At 43.5% G+C, this 20621-nt stretch overlaps 1 protein-coding gene across 1 annotated transcript in view; it reads left to right on the forward strand.

Moving 5' to 3' along the window:
- Positions 1-18685, forward strand: part of PLCL1 (phospholipase C like 1 (inactive)) — a 185362-nt gene extending 166677 nt beyond the window's left edge. Inside the window, exon 6 of the mRNA XM_065751389.1 lies at positions 16571-18685. Within this exon, the coding sequence (XP_065607461.1) occupies positions 16571-16753 (183 nt within the window). The 3' untranslated portion in view covers positions 16754-18685. The remainder of the gene's footprint in view (positions 1-16570) is intronic.
- Positions 18686-20621: the final 1936 nt, after the last annotated feature.

Consider the following 20621-nt stretch of genomic DNA (forward strand, 5'->3'; position numbering starts at 1 on the left):
TCTGTGACTGAGGTGCTCAGCATCTGTTACCTGTGCAAAGCATTGCTTTAATGACTGCTTTCTGAGTTTTTATGAATGTTTTTTGGGGAAAGAAAATTAAAAAAAATGTTGTAGCCTGCAAAACTATGCTCTTTCCTGAGGTGAATATCTGCCATGGGCTGCCAGGAGGTGTTTGATTGGGCATGGAAATTGTGGGATTCACCAGAGCGCCCAAAGCTTGGCAAGTAAGCCGTGTGAGATTTGTGTGCACTGAGTGTGATTCAGACTTAGTGCTCTTACGTGGATGTATTATGTGTGCAACCATATTTTCCTGGGCTTCATGATCAGCACATACAAAGTCTAGCAACAATGTCCTCAGGTACTTGCCTTTTGTTGATGCCAACTATCTTGTTAGTCAGTTTATCTACATATAGACTTATTTATAGCAAACCGTGAGAAGACAAAGTGGCATTTACTATTTTGGTCTTCAGAAGGAGAAAAACACGTTTGAGTTTGGTCACTGCTCTGAAATACGTTCATGATTTCTAAATACTTGGCTGCGCGTGATAAAATTTTTCTTCTGGTGCTGTGTATTCTTATTAGTGTGTCTTATTGTGACTCCCAACTATTTCTGTGTGCTGCTTTTCATACCATCTGACTATAAGACCAAGTGGTTAAATTTTCAGTGATCATTTCATCACCTGTCCATCAGTTCATTTGCTAATTATCTTGCATTTAAATTAATGCTAATTAGATGTATAAAGTGAAAGTTTGCTGCATGCAGAAGGCTTGCAATTGTTGAATTGCTAATGCAAGTCACTCTTTGAGGGAGAAATCCACAAATTTATGATGTAGTCATCATCAGTGCTGGCTCAGGTACAGTGGTGTGAAACTGCACAAATTCTGGTTCTGGGCCACCATTTCCACTAATACTTCTTTGTCACAGTTATTTGTGACAATGGAATAATCAACCTTTGGTTACTGGAGACCTCTCGTTTGGGTGGCAGAACCCCAAATGGACACCTTGAGGCTTCTTGGGGAGGTAAAAGCCAGATTTCTGAGACACGTACGTGCAGACAGATGAATTCTCACCTGGATTCACCTCAGCTGAGCTGAATTTCACACCTATAATGAGGTATCAATTTTCTTTAGGAAGACAAGCAACATATCTGACAGTGATTATTAGTCCAGGATCCTTACTCACAGTGGTACCCTGTGAAGAGATGCTGCTGGTCCTTTGAAAGAAGCGGGTCCTTTCACACAGTTATTATATCACAGTATGGTACTGTTTTTAGTGTGAGTTGTACAGTACTCTGAAACCATCTAGTAAGTAAGATGTGCTTGTTTTCACACGGGTCCTTTTTCCTGTAGTTAGGCAGGAACGATGGCTTTGTTGCTTGGCACGCTACAGAAGACCCCAGAGCAGCATGGCATCTTCAAGAGGACACCTGGTGTAATTAAGCATGACTGTAACAATGTATTCTACCTCATGTCATACAATTGTTGCCAAAATATTTGTGTGACGGTTTAAGCTCTGTTAGTCTTAAGCTAGTATACAGTGAAGTTTGCGAGTACCTGCAAAGCTTCTGCATTCCACATGCACATATTTTTTTCCCCATAATTCAGTCATGCCTTTGCTGTCTCTTCCCGAAGTATCCCCATGTCTGCTGTCCTTTCTTTTCCCAGCTCTTCTCTGAGAACATGAGCACCTTGGTACTCAGTCTGCAAAAATAGATGCACTACACACTGCAGTGGCTTAGCAACAAATGCTTGCGATTTGCTTTCACCTTGTGACAGTGATAGTCCTGCAGGAGCAGTATGGCAGGAGTGGTCTGTGTGGCGTGGAGCGTTCACACCTCCCTTCAAATGCAGGGCTGGTTATATTCCATGTTTACTCATCTCCAGATTTCCCTACATAAGTATGTTTTGAATGTGGTTATCCTGAAGACTCATTTTCCAGAGAGGTTAAATGCTTTTGTCTCATCCTCATATGGTTTGCATTTCCATCATAGTCTCAGTTCAGAGTGTTGTTTCAACTTTTAAACCTCCCTGGGTGGTGTGACCTGGCTGTGCCTTAAGTGCTGCTGCATTACCAAGTCTGACTTGGCTACAGTTCTTCCGAAGGATCAGCCTGCTGTGGGATGACAGATTTTACAAAGATATGAGGAAATGCAAAGCCTGTCTAATTATTCATGTAGTTGCTGGATCAGGTTTGACTCTTACATGTTAATTGAAGGACAAAAAAGGGAAAAAAATTAACATGAAAAGGTTGACTGAGGAGGTGCTAAAGAGAAGGTGAAGAGGTCCAGCAAGGTGAGTTATTCTTGTAAATACCAGCCTGCTTAACTTGGTTCATTTTACTGAAAAGTAAAGGGAAAGGTCAGGAAGGATAAAGTTGTTGAGACTGCTGCTTGCTATGCATGTGAGGAGCTTATGGAGGCTCCTGGGCCTCCCTTGGCCTCTGGGGAACACCTGTGCCTATGGGGAGGTGTTTTGCAGTTTTTCTGGGATAGGGATTTGGAATCCTTTCAACGACTTAAAAGATAGAGAGGTAACAGTGTGTGAATTCCACACAAAGCCGTTTTAATTGGTGTATTCTGTAAACTAACAGACCACATAATTATTAGGTAGGTGGATCCTTCTTGTATTCAGTGGAATGTTGTTCTCTGCTGCCTAGGTTGGTAAATGCTCTCCCTTGTTCTGCTCACAGCACCAGCTTTTGCCTTTTCTTGCCCAAGCCTGAAAGTAGGAATGCTCCTGCCAAGCACAAAGACGCTGGGATCTTGGTAGACTTTGCCAGTTGTATCTGGTGGTGGAAACTTCTCAAGTTACTTAACAGTGGATTGTAATCCCAGTCCCTGAGCAGTACTGGTTAATCAGCTTGAATATCTTGTTCATCTTGGCTGTCAGCCATGCCGCAGGGGCATTGCTCTGGGGAGGATGTAGTTAGCAGTCTTAACACAAGTACTGCATGGTCTCTCTCAGTACCCAACTGCTCTGTGTGAACTTTGGAAGCTCTAATGGTGTTTCTGACCAGGTCTGTTTTCTTGGCCACATTAAATTTCAAGACACAAATCAGACTTAAAGCTAATTAAATATTCACATTTAAAATATATGTGAAGGCCTAAGTGATCTTAAATCTGCAAGTAGCAAATCCTGGCAAGGATTCCAGAGTCCTTGAGAGGGGAAGGGAGAGCAACAAATGCCAGGGTTCACAGCGCTCTGGCTTCTTCATCATACCTTGAATTTGTAAAGAGATGTGTCAGGATACTGAGCCCTAGCATGGCTTTCAAATAGGTGTGGTTTGTCAAAAAAGAAAGACTTCATCCCATATTAGTCAGTTATTTCCTGGGGTCTTATCCACTGCTGACATGGCAGGAGTGCTTTGTTGGCCGGCAAGAAGCAATGACCCAGGCATTCAGATCAGGCAAAGCTGTCAAACATATGCAGAACAGCAGTAACACTGAGACAAGACCACATCAGGGAAGTGAAAGATGGTACAAAATGCCTCCAGTGATGTCTTTGCTTTCCTTTCTTGTGTTGACTAAGGTAAGCCAGAGAGAGGTTGCAAGCAGTCTTATGAGGTGCCTTTTATTTACAGTGACATGACAAATTTCCAGATCCTATGGATGTGAGGCAGGACAAGGTGCATCGAGTTGCCATGATGGTGGTGGCACGAGGCAGGGCTTGGGCCTCAAGGATTGCTGTGCCTGGTGCCCTTTGTGCCAGAAGGTGCCTCACTGGTACAGGGGGGACATGGCATGCTGAGAACTCAATATATCTTGTTATGTTTGTAAATGTATAGAAAAAAAGAGAATCATTAAATAGCATGTGGTGTTGCTCACCGCCACGCTGTGTTTTACCTGTGTAACAGACTCCCCACATCCTTGGCCTGGAGTAGACATCTCCTGGCTCAGGAGCTGTCTCAATGCACTCTGGTTCACAGGAGCTTGTTGCTGCAGACTCACGCTGACACCCCCTGGGGTGGCTGCATGTAGGAGGTGGCACTGCTCTGCCCTGTGCTGCAGGTGCTGCAGTCTTTGTTCTCTGCAAACCTGGCACCATTCTTAGTACCTGGGTGTGAAGACCAGCTTCTGACACATTTGTGGATCGTCTTGTCCAGAGGCTGTGCAACTGGCACAGTAATCAATAATGACTGAGTGGCAGTGTGTAAATACTAAGAGAGTTCTGTGAGTACTGTTTGCTACTGGTTATCAACAAGATTATCACTTATGAGGAGGTTATTTGAAAAATCAGCAGATACAATTAGGAGTTCATTGAGGAAACTTGTCTTTTGAGGAAAAAGAGCTGCTGCTGCATGTATGTGCACCTGAACAGAACTGAGCTTAAAAACAGGTTTTAATAAGGAAAAAGCAAACAGCAAAAAACAAGCAGTAACTGAATAGAGTAGTATTTGTAGATGGTTCCTCACTGAAAGAGGCTTATGGGAATCTAGGTCAATATCATCTGTGAAGGCAGGCACTCAAGTGGAGCAGGAACTTCAGCAACTTCTTCCTCCATCAGCTCCCCTGCACCAGTGCCAATTTCATCCAAGATGCAGATATCAAAGGCTGCCGCGCCCAGCGGTGGAGTTAATTAACAGCCAGGAAGACATGGAAGTGTCTGACGTGGAACGTGTGCTGATCTGACAACATGACCTCATTCAGAATTAAAAGGGCTGTAGTGAAAGTAAAAGTTACAGCAGAAATTTGCACATTTCATCCTTTGATCTGTCACTATCTGATAAAAAAAAAAAAAGAGTGGCTGCCTCTGATGTGTTGAAGGCTGCAGTGTCTTATGGTACCTTGCCTGGATGACGATTCACAGCAGTGAAGAAGTTGGTTGCCTCGTCCTTTGCTCTCCTGCATACTGGTGATTTTGTTTCAGGGTGGTCAATTAAGGAGCAGGAGCTTTTTCCTGTGCTGAGACGCATCAAATGGATATGTTCTTCTTGGATGTAATTGGTTAGATTCACCTGTATCAGTGTGAGCACTGGCTACTGTTAAGGAATCTCCAGATCTCTTTATAGAACTGAGAGGATTCCTGATGCCTCTTAAATAATATATGAGAAGAGAGATTCGGTTATTTGTTATTGAAAGGACATGTTACATTTTTAAATGATTTTGTTTCTATTTTAATCTTTTAATTCTATTGTAATGTGAATTTAGCAAACTGAGGATTTATTGTTGCTGTGCTGATCTTGCCCCTCCCGGCTGACACACGTTGCTGCTTCTGGTCTGTGCAGAGATGAGACTGATGGTGCCTGGCAGGATGTTTTGCCTTCCTTGTGTTTTAAATTGTTGAATGCCATTGCAAATCAGCATCTTGCATCTTGATAAAGGCCTAGCAGATCTGGGAATGCTTCAGAGCTAAGAAAGGCAGGTAGAAAAGCTCCCTTTGTTGTTTTTTTTTCTAAACGTGGAGCTAACCTGCGTCAACTTAGCATTTTAGCTCAGCCTCTGCCTGGGCTAGAATAACCCCCAGGGCTCTTGGAGGATTTTTACCCAGAGCGGTTGTGTTCCTAAGCTGTTAAATTCACTGTGTCATTTAGACTTGGGGCTGTGAGCCGTGGGGGGGCTTCCTTCAGCAGCCAGTGTCTGAGCAGGAGGCTCTGTGTCGTGGTTGTCCATGCAGGGACAGGGCAGGTGGGAGCTGCTCCTGGAAGCCTCCAGCCACAGTTAATTTTCATGATTTTGTGCAAGGCTGGTGAGTATCAGAGGAAGGGGCACTGAAATTATGTGGGGAAGAGCTATACAGGGGAATCAGTTATATGTCGCTCTTTCTCCAGTGTTTGCTTACTGTTCAGTCTCAGTAATATAGTTCTTAGTGAGCTTTAAACCTGTGTTAGTCTGGAACAGTTGTGGTTTATTGTAATCTTTGGTGTATGCCAGACGGTTAACGTATTTTAAAAACTACCTTTGTTGTGTGTATTTTGAGTTTGTTACTGCAGATCACATACCATTTCAGTGTGTAGAAGGGATGCAAAGTTGACTGCCCCTTTTGATAAGTGAATTACATGACACTGTCTACAAAACCATGCTCCCTGCGGGGGGAAAGAGTGTCTAATTGAAGCTGACTCCCGCAGGGGCTCAGGAGGTGATGAAAGCTGCCATTTGCTCCGTTGAAGCTTCCTCTTCCTCTGTTGCTGAGATAGTGGTTGGTTTTCTCTGGCTGTTGGTGGCCTCAGTCACGTCCAGTAACATACTTTATAACTGTTACACTGAAGATGGGGGATAGCATACCTGTTTATGAATAACAAGTCTGCCCTTCCTCCTGTGTGTACACAGAAATCCTCTCAGCATTTGTTGGAACATGTACGATCCCACTGCTAGCAAGGACCTTTGTGACTTCTGCATTTACACAAGTACAGGAGCCAAGAGAGCTGAATTCTGAATCCTGTGGGCCGTGGCTTGCTTGTGTGACCTTCCTCAATTCATTGTACCAGTCCAACTTCAATTTTCTGCCTCCTTACATTTAAATCAGAAAATGTTCATCCACACTGTTAATATATTCCAAAATCTGTGGTTAATGAAGTGGTGACATTTAGCTCAGTGATTTATTTTTTGTCCATCCACTGGTTGTTGAGCAAAGACTTCCATGTTGACATACGCATTTATTGGCAATGTGGATCTGCAGGGTGGAGTTGGGCAGTTAGTTGAAAGCCGCAAAGTGTGTGAAACAGAAGTCGTGGGTATTCAGCAAGACCAGGCATTGCTATGTGGTTGTTCACCCCAGGGACCTTAGTAGATCCTGTAAGCCCTAACGTGGCAGATGAGCCCAAGAATCTGTGCAGGTGCTGTGCAACAGTTGCTTGAGGAGCCAGAGACTGAAGAGCTTGCAGGTGGAAGTAAGCTCTGCTCTAGGAACAGTAGATTGGAATACTGTGATCTTGTATCCTTGCAGTTGTCATATCCTTGACAATTACGGTTTTCTTTATTCTAAGTCATAGAATGGTTTAGGTTGGAGGGGTCCTTACAGATCTTTTAGTTCCAAACCCCCGCTGTGGGCAGGTTGCTACCCATCAGATCTGGCTGCCCAGGGCCCCGTCCAACCTGGCCTTGAATGCCTCCAGCAATGGCACATCCACAGTTCTGTCTCACCATCCTCTAAGTAAAAAGAAAAACTTCTGCCTAACATCTAACTAATACGGTTGTTTGAAATAAAGTCCAAGATAATGAGCCCTGCTGGATCCAAAAGTGATTCCTTCTCCTGTGAATCACTTCCCAGGTCCAGGTCATTTCCTGCTTCTGAGGATCCTATGGGATGCATTTGGTGAGAAAAGCTGAGACAAAAGCAGAGACTGCTGCTGTGGCAGCTTCTGTTTATTTTTAGATCACAAAAAGATGGCATTATATCTAGCTGTGTATGTGTGAGAACAGACTAAAGAGACACATCGGTCAGAGTGAAAGGAGTAAATTAAAAGCTCAGTGCCCAGGATCCTCAGTGTTACAGGTCAGAAACAGCTTCCATGTTTGCAGGAGAAGCATTACTGATGCGTTGTTGTGATTCACTCTGAATTGACAGAACTAACAGTGACAATAATGACAGTTAGTGCTCTGCATGTTCTCACCTGGTATCACCTGGTCTCCTGCACCTTAGTGCCTGTGGCCTGGTCATGCTGGTGTACTAGGCACAAGAGAGGAGGAGAGCCAGATGAAAGTGATGAAGAAGCACCTGAAACAGGTATGTATTTGTGCAGTCTCCTTCGGGATGTATCTATGCTTCAGGCACCTAGACTTAATTTTGACTCTGACTTCTTCAGGCCATCTCAATCAGTAACATGAGGAGGTCTCCAGAAATCATTCCCAAAGGTGGCTGCTCTCAGAGCATCCTGGATGTCCCTGCTGTCTTCATTTCTTAGAAAGAGATCTCGCAGCCTTGTCTGGCAACCGGAGATAAAGTGTAGGACTCAACTGAGGTCCATAATCTAATCATATGCTTTGCTTTGCTGAACAAAACTCAGATGAGCTGTCTAAACCATGTGTACTTGTGGTCATGAGTTTGTGTCCACCAGCCTTGGTTTACATTTTTCATCAATGACAAAGGTGGTGGGAGTTGCACAGCTCAGCTAAAGGGGCTCAGTTTAGCAGTAAGAGATAAATTAACTGAATCTGGGGGTACTTGGCAGCATCAGCTTATGGACAACTCTCTTCAGGGTGTCTTGGTGATCTGAGATTGGAAAAATTTCCCCCATGCAACTTTTCCAGCTCTCACTCAAGTAAACTTGGGGGGGTGTTAATGTTCTCTGTAATGGGTTTAAAAGTTGAGTTTAATTTTTGCTGAACACCTCTCTCATTTTCAGTGGCATGGTATTGTAGTGGCTTGGGGATTGTTTGATTTCCTCATTGACATTCTGGTGGGAATGAGTGTGTGAATTAATGCTGGAGTCTTCGTCTTATACCATTGTTTTTTGTGCTTGGCTCACGTGATTTGCTTTTTGTTTCCATTTCAGTCTTTCATGGAAAGTATTCGCATCTTGTGTCTGACCCCTCCTGATTTTCTTCTTCCTTCACAGTCACCTCATTTCAGTAGCTCTTTGCCTCCTGGGTCAGTGTGCTTCCTACAGAAATAACCTTTTGCACTCTTGTTTGTACTTGGTTTCACATCCGTGCTGGAAGGGACAAGCTGGGATTCTCCCAAGGCAAACAAGCCATGTTGCACACAAGTCCCACAGATGCTGGCAGATAGCAGCCTTCTGACCTCTGCCTAGTGGAAGGCGAGCAGAGGAAATGTCTCTGCTTTTACTGAGATCACTAGCAAACTCACCTTTGACTTCAGAGGACCAGCATCTGAGCTACACAGGGATCAGGTGGATCACAGCATTTACCCTGGTGTCTTTACAAACCTGTTTCCTCCTAGCCATTAGGTTCTCCTCCACCCCCTCTTACCTTTCATATGATTTGGCATTTGTTTTTTCAGCTTTCTGCTTCAGTGTAAGATCCTTTGTCATCTGTGCTGCTTGTGGGCAGGTTACAGATGGGCTACCCAGAGCACCTCAGGTGAAGGAGACAGAGGGTTTCATGACCCCTGTGTAGAAATGTGGTGCTCTGGCAGGTTCTGCAATTCCCACACCCCAGTCAGCGAATGATATTTGTCAGACATTACAGCAGTGGGTCTGCAAACCATACAGATCCTAAGAAATAGCTTGTGCCGATCAGGCACAATCCTACAATCCTGTTTGTAGGAGCAGGTGCCATATGCATATAAGTATGCTCCATTACCTGTCCAGAGACTGCACTCTGACAGGTCCTATCTCATTTCACCTTAATGAGATCATTTCAGTTAGCTGGATGTACAGCTGCAGGTATTTTTCTGTCTGTTGCCCTTAGCAGTGGTTTTGGCAGTGAGCTAAGGCAAGCAGGCACTATTTCTGCTGCATCTCCTTTTAAACCCTCCTTTCCAAAACCTGAAAAAGCAAACACAAAACAAACCAAATGTCAAAACAGCACAGGTACCCATTGTTCAGTCAACACAGAACCACCTGTGGGAAGGCCAATAAAGCCTTTCCAGTTCCTGATGAACTTAATGGAAGTTTTGATGTCAATGTTTGTGATGAAGGACATGATTTCAGCGTTAACTGTGTGGTTTGCAGCCGGTGCAACAATGCAGAGGGCGTCAGAGAGCAGGGAGGTGGAGAGTGACAGCTATTTTCAGCCAAGTGTTTTGTTCAGGGCTTGTCTTGCAGAAGTGTTCTGACGGCTGCAAAGTGTATATTTTCCCGCATCTGATCCTTTTTCTTAGAAAAATGAAATGCAAGAAAAGTCTGCCCTTGGGGCCTCGTTTTTTCCCCTTTTTTTATTTATTTTGCTGGCTCTCTGCAGATTTTACTAGAGTTACTAGCTGCCACTAGTACGTGTGGGGAGTTTGCTTTTGTGAGCAAAGGAGGACCAATGCAAGTCTAGACTTATGGCTTACTTTCATCCCAAGACCATGTATCTAAAATAAATAATGCTCCAATTTATTTAATGATATGAGGTTTTCTTGGTATTGATTGTGGACTCCTGGGCTTCCAGCCAGCCCTTCAGTTTCAAGTTATCACCAGAAATAAGGCAGGCTCTGAGCAGGGATGGCCTGACAGCCCGAGTGCATGCATTTGTGTAAGAGTAAGGAAGCTGTCTGCGTGAGGCAGTGCCTGGGAGACACTCAAACAGTTGAACTGCTCAGCATATTGCTAACTTCAAATTAATGCCATCATTTCTGAAACCAAATTCCTGCTGCAGCACCGTTCCAGACAGACAGTGCTCACATTCATTGCTTCTGACAGCCTCATATAAGGTAATTTAATTGAAATGCCCAGATGAGAGAGAACCAAGGGACATTTTTTAAAAAATGGCAATAAATGTCCACCATTTTTATACATAAAATGTTAGCATGAAGGAGTAGGCTAGTAGCTGTACAGTGCCATAGATTTGCAAGAGGCCATAGATCTCAATGGAGAGCTCTGTTTAAAGATCAATAGGGAACGTTACAGCTTTTGCCACTTAGTCGTTCAAGAAAATGCCTGATGTTAATTCCTTCTCAGGCTTTGGTCCAGGGCCAGCAGTGTTTGGGAGGGCACTTGACTGTGTGGCAAGCTGGCCTCATAGGGCCTTCTCCTTCATTGCATTAAGCAAATCATGTAAGAGAATTACAAACACCGACTGTCTTTCCCAAGCTGCTGTGGCTACACAGGCAGTGATATCCTCATGCTGGAGAGGCCAGCAGCCAAAAGTGGAAGTTTTTCTAAGTATTTGCTTTTTTTGCAGATCGCATTGCTTTTTATTTATTTATTTTCCTTGGTTTTCCTTATGTCACAGTGGAGTTTTGCCCATTTTCACCTCCCAGGCTGTGCTCAAAGTCTGCAATTGACTGTGTTGCGCAATTTGGAAAGACACAAGTTGTGGACTGGCAGTTTTGTAGTGAATTATAGAGCCTTGCCCACTGCAGTGGCAAAGGAGCTGCTTCTTGGTATCCAGCACCATTGTTCAGATTTTAATTGCACCACCGTTGCAATGGTCTGTCACCAGCCTGCTAGAAAACCAGCCAGGCTAATGCTTAATGCCTTTACAGACTATCTTGAGATCGTTTGTTTAATCATTACTTCCAATTCAGACCTTTGGAGTTTTAGCATCAAGCTCCACCAGTGCAGAGTACCAGTTTGCACTTGCAAAGTCATTGGCTGTTTTAAGAGGGTTGCCCAACCCTTGACCATGGTCAGCGTTCCATAGATACGTGACTTGAAGATGAACGTGCTGAGTGCTCAGGTCGGGCTGGGGGCAGAAAGGCACTGTGCAGGGGCCAAGGTCCCGACTCCTACCAACTTTCTCTTGAACTGCTGAGAGCCCCTTCTGGAGGTACAGGGAACTGCTGGTTTTGTACAAGTCGCTGCTGCTCATGTGAATTTTACCAACCACCTGGAGTAATGCTAGGGCTGTTTTCTCACTCATAAAATTGCAAAAGGAGAGGCTGCTTTGCGAAACTGTATTTTCAGTCACCTGTGAGCTCTTCACACTCTTGTCCTAAGTTTGGTGCTGCTGGCAGGAGGTTGCCGGCTGGGACTTACCAGCCTCAGGGCTGCACATCTTGGCAAGGGAGTATGCTTTTGAGGCTGCTGGTGTTGCTTGCTGCTGTGGTTTCTTTTCCAAGATTCATGCGATATCAAGTGTGAACAAGAAGGAAGTCTCTCTGCTGTGGCCGTTCTCTGTCTCACCCCCAACAGCTGTTTCTGCCTTCTGCCTTGGGCAGTTTCCTCCTGCTGGCCTCCCAGGAGGCAGAGCAATCATGGGGTGGCTGGTTGAGGGGGACGGCTGTTGTCTGTGTCTGTGAGTAAAAAAAATACCTCTGAATGATCCGTGCTGCAGGAGGCTGTTCTGTCAGCTCTTATTTCTCTTTCTGTCTTTTTGGATCAGAAACCTGGTTGTATCATAATCGAATTCATATCCGCTGTTCCCACATTTGACTTTGAAGATGGCTTGGAAAAATATCTGCTCTTTATAACTTTGACACAGCAGACTAATCATTTCATTAATGATTTCCTCCTCAGGATTACACTTCCAAAGCCGTGTGTGATCATTTAATTGTGTGCCTCCTTATTAATATTAAACACAATGAAAGTCCCGCTATGACACTTTGAGAATGCACTCCTTGCAGTAAATGCAGCCTTCACGCAGAGTAAATGAATATCCCAACCATACTCCAGCATTTCTGCTTTCCAAGTCCTTCAGTTGATTATCAGTGCCACTATTTTGCTGTGTTCTATTTTGCTGTGTATGGCTTCTTCAGCCAAGTACTCTGGGGTGGGGATGTTGCTTTGTGATTAAATAATAAAGAGCTTGTTTCTTTGAGAAAAAGATAAAAAATAACAGTAATATCACAAGTGTGATGTGGCATGGACAGCAGGGGAGGAACAGAGACTCTTGTTATTTATTTTTTGTGTACTCAGCCCCTGTGGAATGAAAAGGAAAGCTCCCATAATATGCTGTCAGGGAGTGTGTCTGCCTGGAGATAAGCATTGTCTGCTTTTACAAGAAGCAGATTACAAAATGGCCTTCACAACCAGTATTTCAGCCCCCCTGAAAACACAACCAAGGCTTTTCTGCTTGGCTGGTGGCAAAGCAAGGTGCCCGTGTCTGACCAGGCTGGACTGTGACCCCCAGGGTCCTGCTGCAGCCCCTGGTGCTGGTGGGAGCAGCTGCAGCCTTGGGGGTTCATGTCCCACCTTTGTGACCATCTGAGCTTCAGTAATAGCAGGAGCCTAAAGCTAGCAGTGCATCATGACATAAAGGCCAAAAGGTATTTCCTGGAAAGCATGGGAATAGAAATAATAATAATTAATATACGTACCTATGCCTGTATATTTATATTCATAGGAAATAATGTGCATCATATTAAAAAAACAAACAACAAAGCATTGTGGAATCGAACACAAAATGGTGCTCCTTACCTAAACCACGTTTTCTTTTCATTTCTCCAGCCTCAGACTCTGGCTTTTAGCTGGATACAAGCTGTGGTCTTGATCATAAAAATGTAGGAGTTTGATTTGGTAAGAATTTTAAATAATAACAATGTCGAGAAAATACAGCTGTGGCCATTGTGCCAGTGTCTATTTACAGCTACTCACACACATCTTAAATCTTCTCACAGGTTGTCACTGGAACTGAGCAGTACTTAAAACTGTTAGATTATCCCTGTTTCCTCAGTACTGTTGTCTTGTCAAGGTAAAAAGCTCATAATCTCACACTTGCTTGACAAGCTGCATTATTTTTCCAGTAATGTTAATTTATTGAGATTCCATGGCTTGTTGTAGTTAGGTGTATGAAACCTTATGTTTAATGTTCCCTAGCTCTAAATTAAAAAGGGCTTCTTGATTGTTTCTTCAAGTGCAACCCTTGCTTAATCTCTTTTGGGTTAGCTTTGTGTCCTGCCAAATCAGTTTAAGCTTTCTCACAAGTATTCATGTTTAGGAAGGCTGATGGTATCAATAGCAGAAGGAAGATTGGTGGATAGATGCTGAAATGCACTGTTGTGATCTGTGTCTGAAGAGAGATGCTTTGTAAGAGCAAAGAGGATTGTTTTGCACACAGAGGTTATCACAGTGACTGACTTATGAAGATTGTTTCAACACAGTCTTACTTTTGAAGTTTATTCCAGCTTCTATCCAGTATTTAGTTTGTTAAGGTGTTAACACAATTTTGCTGACGTTTTTCTTAAGTGGATTATGTTCACAGCCAGTTTTACAGCAAACAGATGGCTTTTCAAACAGAGCATGCCACAGGTTTTTTTTTTTTTTTTTTTTTTTTTACTGTATCTCTAGAATTACCACAGCTCTGTCAGAGGGGGGTTGGTTTGTGACAGATCATTCAAAATCATTTCTTCTCCTTCAGCTTGTTCAAATGAACCAGCTGTTTAAAAATAAAAAGCACAAGGAAACAAGGTGCAAATCATTTGGTCTGCACATGAATGGAATTACACTGCTTCGTTAATTCCATTTCTGTTTTTAGATTACTGCAAAATATGTCTTCAAAACCTTGAAATTATGCTCAGGAGAAGTTTTTCTCAACTTGGAACCTGAAGACATGTCATGTGTTGCCTCGGATGAAACCTGTAATCTGAATTGCCTGGTTACTTAAATGTGAAATCAGAATATGCATAAGGAAGAGCTGGTGGCTGAGTGCTGTCACACTGGCTGTGAAGTCCCCTGGGTTCTGAGGACTTCAGATATGAATCCGGTCAGGGTGGACTGAGCCCATCCTCCTTCAAACAGGGGTGTACCAAATCCCAAGTAGTTTCCCCAGAAATCTTTTCCCAGACATTTCAACACAGGGGGTGCCAGATGCTTCTGGGTGCTGGGCCTCCATCGTCGTCATCATCAGCATTATTTTACCTCTCTATTGCTCTGTTTCTTCCAGGCTTGGGGTGTAGTTGTGCTTTGTACTGTAGGAATGCCTATTTTGAATTGCTTTTTGTGCTAGAGGTTTTTCTGTTCCGCGCATGAATACATAGTGCCAGTTTTTTTGCTGAGAGAAGATAAGGCTGTAAAGCATCATCACACTGATTTGTCATCTTATTGCTGCAAACTTCAGTATCTGCAGTCCTGTATGCATAACAAAACAAAACAAAAGAACCACCACCCAGCCCCACTGCAAGTGGGCTTGTTTATTCTAAAACCAAACTATTTAGAACTGCATTTGTGTAGTGGAGAGTCTCCCACCATCTTTGATAACATTACTGTGTCATTAGTCATACTGCTGTTGGAGCTCTCTGGCTGTGCTGTGATGTGCAGCATAGGACTGGTTTGCTTCCTCTTCCGTTTGTAAACAGGGAGAGCGAGGCATGCTGAGCACTAGAGACAGATAGGGGGCTTTTGAATCCCTGCCTTCCACCTGCCTTTATCCTAAGAGCAAGAATGCATTTATGTGAAGTGTGTGCTGCATAAATTTTGTTTTGTTTCTTTTTTAAGCCATATCTGCTCACTGGGTTCCAAGCTGTTTGTCTGTGTACCCATACCTGTTATGCTGCCGAGATACAAATCTGTTCAAAAGTGCTCCACACCAAATAGCACAGAGCTGCTTTCTCCATCCCAGTGCTCTTTGTTATTCTAGCATTAAGTTGGATTCTTATCATCTGGGAAGGGATTTGCATTGTTCAACAGGGACAAATTCATGTCACCAGGAGATGAGGCAATAACCTCCTCGGATGCAGGATGCCATCTCTGGCTGATGTTGTTTCCCACGTGGTGTTTACCAGTGCTGGGAGACTTGCAAGCAACCATTGTGTTGTCCTTGTGAACACTGTTAACAGAGGCTCAGGTGGTGCAAGCCCGGTGCCAGGCACTGGTAGAAAGGGAAATGTGGTCATCAGTGTGTGATAAAGTCTGCCTCTCATTACTGAGGAAGGGGAAGCTGAAATGCTCCTACTTCTGGAAGTTGTCACGCTGCACTTCCCCCAACACATCTCATTTATTTTGAAAACTGGAGGTTCAGTGTTAGTTGCCCTTCTAGTTTTTCCCAGCTCTTGCATCTGTTGCCTCCTGTGAGACCTCCCTGAGCACCTATGGTTGCAGGAGGTCAGGTTAGGTCACAGAGACGTGAATGCGACATTTCAGCCAGCGTGGGTATTCTGAATATGCTCATGAACAGCTGCAGAGTGGTGTACTTTAAGCTGTACTTGGGGTGACGTTAGGAGAAGAGCAGCTCAGGTTCTTGGTGATGCTGAATTTTAATTACCAGATACATCTCCTAGCTTTTACCTATTTGCATCCTCCAGTATCAGAATCTTTTTTACATCGTGGCACTTGAGATACTAATATTACATAAATATTCATTTTGGCATTTCTGAACTCCAATCATTTAATACAAATTTCATGTAACATGTTTTTCTTGATAGTTACAAGACTGAGCTGGTTAGTCACCTCACCTTTGCATGCCTTGAGAAGACAAAAAACAGGCTTTTACTCACATGGTCCTTTGCTTCCACTTGCCTGATCGAAGGTCTCAGAGTGGGTAGAATGGATTTACTGTGGTGTTGTAGGATGTCACACTTCTTGTAACTGATTTTGCCTGGCTCTGCTAAGGGCTGGAAAGCAAAAACAGGAACAAGGAGGGATGAGTAACTGGGGTCTCACAATTTGTAAGGGACCCTGGCTGGGGTCATATAGTCGTTGCTGCTTGGGATCTGATGCAGTGAGTATTCATGTGAGGATGGATCAATGGCACGAGGTGCTGCATATCATTGCTACCCCATCCCTGGCAGATCCTTGCTATTGACTGTGAAAGAAGATAATCCATTTCTCTGTAGAAATGGGCTTTGGGGAGCAATGAACTCCTTAAGTCAGTCCATATTAGCTCCCATGAGGTGTCCTGGGAGAGGGGGGGATGTTTGGCTCCCGTTGCATTCATACTTACTGTACCAGCTGCTGCCTTCCCTGGTGAAGCTGAGTTGTAGAAAGGGCTTCAGTCCTTTCCACTGGGGCTGCTGTTTAGGGGGGCAGAAGGGGTTTGAGACTGCACTTGTCTCACTTTCCATGGTACTGAACCAGTGACAAAGTATTGCTCCTGCTTTGGTTCTGAGTGATGTGTGTGATCCCTGACTTTCTCTGTCTGTGCATTCTCAGGGCCAAGGAGACCTCCTGAAGAATGCCAAGAATGAAGCCCTGGAGAACATGAAACAGATCCAGCTGGCGTGCCTATCCTGTGGACTGAGCAAAACTGGAAGTGGGCATGCAGATGCAAAGTCAAAACGGTGCCTAGAAGCAATACAGGAGAAGGATACAGGAGATGAAAATGGGAGGCTGTGATAGGAGGCAGAGCTGTCATGTTTGTCACAGATTTCAATAGCTCTAAACTATTTTTTTAAAGCTTTTAAAAATTCACACAGGAGCGCCCTGTACAGGGTGTTAATAGTATTAAGATCCTCACAGTGTCAGTATTTTAATGCAGTTAATTTATCTAAGTTGAACTCTGATAGTAAGATTTCTAATGAAGCCAAGCTGTCTGTATGCAAGTGCACGTGAGTGCGCATATGCAAATCCTGTAGATGCCCTTTCATGCATTACATTAGTCACTTGCTAATTTATTCCTTTGTCATCTTTGGATAGGCCTGTTCATTCTGAAGATCAAAACAAATAGAGAGTACTTGTATCAGCTTTTGTGCTTTATTTTACTCTCCAGCTTTTATCATTTAATTTATAGGTTATATTATTGTTATATTGTTTAAACAGACAAAAAGCATCAACAGATGTCATTAACTCCTGTTTTTGTGAGGGCAAAAACAGTGGTTTGCTGCAGATCCTGAATGTGATTTTTAATGAACAATTTAAATAGAGAAGATATTAATTGGTCAGAATTGCTGAGTAGATTAAGATTAGATTTCAGGTGTACATTTCACTGAATTTTAGCAAACTGCTCTTTGGGTACATCCAAATAACACATAATAACCTAAGAACCAGCTGATTTATTTCATTCTAGTACATCATTGCTACCTTGTAGATCTGCAGGACATCTACAGTCTTTTCTGATAGGCATAGATATTTAACTTGTATAGTGATGAATAGCTAGTCGGCCCTGTAGTTGCAAGGAGAGCTGTGAATATTCTTTGGTGATTCTCTGAAGGTGAGCTTCAGGTCCTTCTGAAACACACCATGGTGCCAGTTTTGGAGGGAAGGTTTTATAAATTCCACATACTGTGAGCTTTATTGAAGAGGTGTGAGAGGTCAGACCTTGCTTGCCTTCTATTTAGTGATCTTGTTGAAGTCAATTGGATAAAATGGGCAGGATCTGACCTTATGTTGTGGTGGTTAAGAATCATGCCATGCTTGATATTTGAAACAAAGCTGCAGAACTACTGTGGATAGTAGTATAGATAAATAGCTTGGCAAAAAAATGGGGTACCAGCATTTATGTGCAGCAGTTACAAATGTCCTAGCATGTGTTAAGTGTTTAGGGTAGAGCTGAGAATTGGACTCATTGTGTTGCTGTAGAAAGAAAACAGAAAATGTCACAAAGGAATGCGTTCTTGTCCTTCCCAGTGTCCAGTTCATATATGCTCACAACATTCATTTCAACTGTTTTAAGTACTGTGCTTCAGTGTGGTATTTGTGTTACCTAAACAGGACTAAGTGTTTTATGGTTATAAAGAAGACTATATTTATTTAAAGCATTGCTTTTATTTTGAAAAGCTACTTTTTAACTTAATTTGATTAACAAATATGCTAATTTTCTGAATTTAACAAAAAGTAATCGCTTAAAGTTTGACCATTGGAGAATCTTATATAGCTATTGTGTTAAGTTATTTTTGACTTCTTAATAACACTATTATGTTCATGTTGCACATTTCTGAGAGAGTAAAGCTATGAAACAACTTTGACCCATGTTTGTAAAGTGATTTAAGACAGAAGGTAACCAGTAAGACTAGAAGTGGGTGAGTTGCTTGTGAGAAGATCCTGCTCCAACTGGAACTATACTATTGCAAAGGTTGTAACTCAGATGCTATAAATACCATTTCAGTAAAGCTTGACGTACTTACTCAGATGCAGTCCTAAATCCTCTGTTTATCCCTCTATTAGACTATGAATGTATTTAGCTTTCAGTGAGGTTTGGAGAGGAGTGTCTTGTGTTTTGTGTAAATCCCAGATTGCAGGGCCTGGTCACCTTTTGCCCTCCTGGGTTACCTTATTTACTTCATCATGGGTGGTGTTTATATGACAAACAGTACTTGACCTTCAGTATTAGTTAGGGAGGATAGAAATAATTAACCTAATGTCACCACTTGTGAAGGAGGCAGTCTTCGTAAGGCGTCTCTCTCAGAAGGTCAAGGTTGGTACAGAATAGGAGAACTGGGCATATTTTCTGTGATGAAATTGTGAAGATGTAGAACCCAGCACTCATTCTGAATCAGAAGATGGTGGCTAGACAGAAATCCCCTAGCATGCAGTACACATACCTATCATGTCATGTTTAACATTTAATATTTATATATAATGTGCCAAGCTCATGCTGTGTGACTTTCTGTGCTTACACTCAAGGATAAAACTCTGAACAGTGCTATGCTGGTGAGGCCAGATTGATCCCACATTGCCAACTGGAGCGCCTCCATGCTTCCCTCCAGCAAGAAGAGAGAGGCCAGTGTCAAAGTTTCACCTTACCTTCATCTGGGCACCTTTCAAAGTCACTGGGAGAGGATGCAAAAGTGAAGCCACCATAATAAAAATTCAGCCTTGAAGTACACATGGAAAGATAATATCCGGCATCGGTGCAACAATGTGTGAAGAACTGTCTGGCCCATCAGGAGGGGTTTCGTGACATGCCTGGCTTACTGGAGTTGTACAACCTCCCCCTTGCTCCATGTCAGTATGTTTTCCCTGTTTTCCCACCTTAATGGACAGATATTATCACAGCAATTACTTCTGTGGAAGTTCCAGTAGGGAAGGGCATACAGATGTGTGCTGTTGTTTACCGCGTGATGGCAAGGAGAAATCAGGGAGCTCTCAGTGGAGAGAGGTGTCTGCTAGAGAGAGTATAGGTGTGAATTTACCTTGTTTCATGTTCTCACTCAGCCACCTAGTTCATACTCTTTACAGTATGTATTTTTTCTGTGTCATTCTCTCATCTGTAAGATAGGAAGGGAAAAATAATTAGTCCTAAGTATGGGTTAGGTTATAGATATTTTTAAAACTCCTTTGAGTGTGCTGGTGCTCTCAGGAGAAGATCCAACACTGTTTGGGTTGTCTTGTACCACCAGTGTCTACCAAGTCCTCTCCTGCTGGTGAGGACATGGAAAGCCAGCGTGTGCCATGAGGGCTGAGCTCCGACCTGCTCTCCTCTCCTGAGGGCATGACATCCTTTAGTGCTCAGGAGTATGCTGTCCACTCACTGGTGTGTCGGACACCTACTAAACCACACCTCCGGTCAAGTGTGGCAGAGGTAGCCACCTCACAGATATTCCTGCAGATATCCTGAAAAAAGACAGGGTGAGTGGCTCAGGGAGGCCCTGCCAGCCCCTTTCCTGCAACAAGGCTGCAGTGTGAGCTCTGCCTGTGTTTGGCACCACGGCCCAGAAGGGAGAGTGGATGCAGAGGTTTTACTTGCATTTTGCTTTTTGTATGTGTGGAGGAGTCTGGCCATGAGGCACTAGAGGAGAGGCTAAATGAGTCCAGCTGTTGGTGGACCTGGCTAATCTTAAATCATCGGGGACAATATTTTTATCAAAGTTCTCACACTGGACCAGCAGGACTGACACCTTCCCCTCCCTCTCCTGAGCTCAGCATGAGTTAAAGCACCATGCTGTTCTCCTTTCTGTATCATTTTCATGGATTTTATTCCCTGTTTTTAAAGGAATAACACAACTTCCCAGAGTGAACAAGGTGAGAGCTTTGTGTGTTCCTCCTCTTGAGATTAATCTCCCAAAATAGATTGTTATTGGGTAATTGCATGCGTGGAGAGAGCTTTCCTTTATAATGTTCTATCTCTTCTGCCTGTCTGTTCAGACTGAGACATTAGGCCATAGCCTCCTTGGCCTTCTTAGCAGTCCAACAGTGGCAGACAACAGTCTCCCACAGGAGACTAACTCAAGGAACTCCTTGAAACAAAAAAGACTTCCTGCCTCCCCCTGCTTGCTGCGGGGCTGGGAGTGGTGGTCCCAGCTCATGCTGCTGCAGCAGGCGATGT

This window comes from Cyrtonyx montezumae, unplaced genomic scaffold, assembly GCF_038088225.1.
Source record: "Cyrtonyx montezumae isolate F1298 unplaced genomic scaffold, pur_monq_1.0 scaffold_7, whole genome shotgun sequence".
Lineage (NCBI taxonomy): Eukaryota > Metazoa > Chordata > Aves > Galliformes > Odontophoridae > Cyrtonyx > Cyrtonyx montezumae.